Source organism: Apodemus sylvaticus, chromosome X, assembly GCF_947179515.1.
Source record: "Apodemus sylvaticus chromosome X, mApoSyl1.1, whole genome shotgun sequence".
In the NCBI taxonomy this organism is placed as follows: domain Eukaryota; kingdom Metazoa; phylum Chordata; class Mammalia; order Rodentia; family Muridae; genus Apodemus; species Apodemus sylvaticus.
The window spans coordinates 129,165,126-129,167,621 of record NC_067495.1 but is presented as its reverse complement, the minus strand read 5'-3'; the positions used below and the strand labels follow the sequence as shown (position 1 = coordinate 129,167,621).

Below are 2,496 nucleotides of genomic sequence, written 5' to 3'. Positions count from 1 at the left end.
AAGAAGAGCTTCAGTATAAGAAAGAAAGATGGATGAGAGAGGTACAGGGATAAAATGGACAATATTCTCTATATACAAATATTAAATTTTCCAAAAAACAAAACAACAACAACAAAAAAGTCAGTAACAACTTAGTGGCACCAAAAAAAGGATTGTCACTTTTGTATTTTTATTGACATTTGTTAACTGTAATCTTAATTGGTTTCCATGTTACATTTCAATGAATGGGAATGAAACATAAGCAAAAATCAGTTCTTACATCCTAAACTGTGCTCCTAGAGACGATGGATTCATCAGCTACATACTATATACCTCATGACACACATCTTCCTGTAAAGTAGCAAACATTTATTTCCTCTTGTAATGTATATAAGCTCAAGAAAACTAGATTATTCCAATTAAGAAAAAAACATGTACTTGAAATAATAATTTGAGGGCTTAACAATTGTTGGGTGTTACCCTGTTTTGCTATCCTCACTAAGACTTCCTTGATGATTGGAAGATTGGTGTTTTTTCAGGTTGCTATCATTTCAATTGGCTAAGTAAAGCTAAAGTCACAGAACCGAATTTTCAATGTTCTCAGTGCCTCCTTGACATCTTTGTTTTTGAGGCTGTAGATGAGAGGATTGCACATTGGAGTAATAACGGTGTAGAACAAGGAGAAGGTCTTGTTGAGAGCTGGCACCTGGCCAGCCAATGGTACAGCATAGACCAAGATTAAAGTCCCATAAAACAAGGTCACAACTACTAGATGAGAAGAACAAGTAGAGAATGCCTTTTGCCTGCCAATAATGGAAGGTATGCGCAAGACCACTGCAAGAATCTTCCAGTAAGAGGCTAAAGTTAGTCCAAAGGGGACCAGGGTTACCAGGGATGTCAGACTCATGCAGACTATGTTAACCAGATGGGGATCAGAGCAGGAGAGCTTCTGCAGAGGTTTCAAGTCACAGAAGAAATGGTCAACCTCATTGCCTCCACAGAAATTCAAGCTGGATAGCATAGCAGCCTGGAAAGCAGCTGCCACCGAGAAGCCACAAAGCCATGAGCCAATTGCTAGTTCCACACATAGGGTTCCATGTAATAATGTTGAATAGTGCAGGGGCCAGCAGATAGCCAGGTACCTATCGTATGACATCACTGCCAGGAGATAACACTCAGTGCTTCCCAGGGCCCCAAAAAAGTATAGCTGAATTATACAACCTACCATGGAGATCATCCTACGTTCCCGCAGTAAGTCCACCAGCATCCGTGGTACAACATTAGATGTATAACAGACCTCTAGGCATGAAAGGTTTGCAAGAAAGAAGTACATTGGAGTCTGGAGTCCTTGTTGAGTGCATACCAGTACTACAAGAAGAAGATTAGCAGAAACTGTGACTAGATAGACAATGCCAAATACAAAGAAGAGCAAGGGATTCAGTTCCTTGAGGTCTCCAAACCCTAATAGAAAAAACTCAGTTACCACCATTGTGGCATTTTCTGGTCCCATTGCAGGCATGTGCTTCTGAGAGAGTCTTAGTTTCTCCATTCTAATATGTCAGATCACTCTGTCACTCAGATTCCCCATGTGATCCATTTCTATTAGTGGTTAGAATGCTGCACTGATCGGCTGTTTTTGACTTTGGTTACTATTAGAGTCAGTTAAGTTTGCCTTTGGGAAGCTGTTTCTAGAAATCAACTGATCTGTCATCTAAGCAGAGTATGAAACAAGAGTGAGGAGTCTGAATAGGAAGAACAGTCTAGTGGAAATCGATTCCCAACCCTGAAGGAACAAATTATACTGTGAGCAGGTTAACACCTGTAAATCTGAAAGAGCAAGCCAATACTCAAATTCACATTCAAAGGAGATGCATAGGGACCATGATTAGAATATGCCGTTTTCACAGAAGAAATTCACAAGAAATATCCTTGCTAAATATTGACAATTCTAAGAAATGATAGCCTTCACAGCAGTTCATATTTATGGCCTTCTTGAGTAAAGGCCATAAAATAAGGGGTGAAACACCAAGACTGTGGCAGACGAGAGGTCCATCGGTGCTACGGGACTGACCATCCATGCTTATTTGGAAGTGTCATCCCTGCGGCAGTTGCTTGAGAGTGTTAGGCTGAAAATAAAGCCTAGGTATATACCCTAAAGGAGAATAATGACTTTTATTTTTAAATATTGCCTCATAAAATGTTGGGATTTATGCTTAAATAGAAAGCCTAGAAGATGACATTTTAAACTACAGTTAGATTCATATTAAACATGCCTATGCAAAACCAGGCATCCATGCACACACAGGTATACATACATCTTGATGCATTCATGTATTCAAAGAGAAAAGGCACACACATAATCCTTGTTCTCACTTCAAATTTGGGTTTATGATATGAGTCATGTGGAATATTTGCTCTACAGGACTGGTCTGTCATTTGGAGATAATGACTATGGGTTAGGTCACCAGACCCAAATAAACAGGCTTTCCATATTTATTGGCAACAAGAGAAAGGAAA

The 2,496-nt window shown here is 39.5% G+C and overlaps 1 protein-coding gene across 1 annotated transcript; it reads right to left on the bottom strand.

The window, feature by feature from the left end:
- Positions 1 to 538: 538 nt before the first annotated feature.
- On the bottom strand, positions 539 to 1,498 carry LOC127675019 (olfactory receptor 10C1-like). The gene has a single exon (XM_052170922.1). It carries the CDS (start codon positions 1,496 to 1,498, stop codon positions 539 to 541), a length of 960 nt encoding a protein of 319 aa, XP_052026882.1.
- Positions 1,499 to 2,496: the final 998 nt, after the last annotated feature.

Coding starts and splice junctions, on each gene's coding strand:
- LOC127675019 (XM_052170922.1), bottom strand. CDS start 1,498: ATGCCTGCAATGGGACCAGAAAATGCCACAATGGTGGTAACTGAGTTT.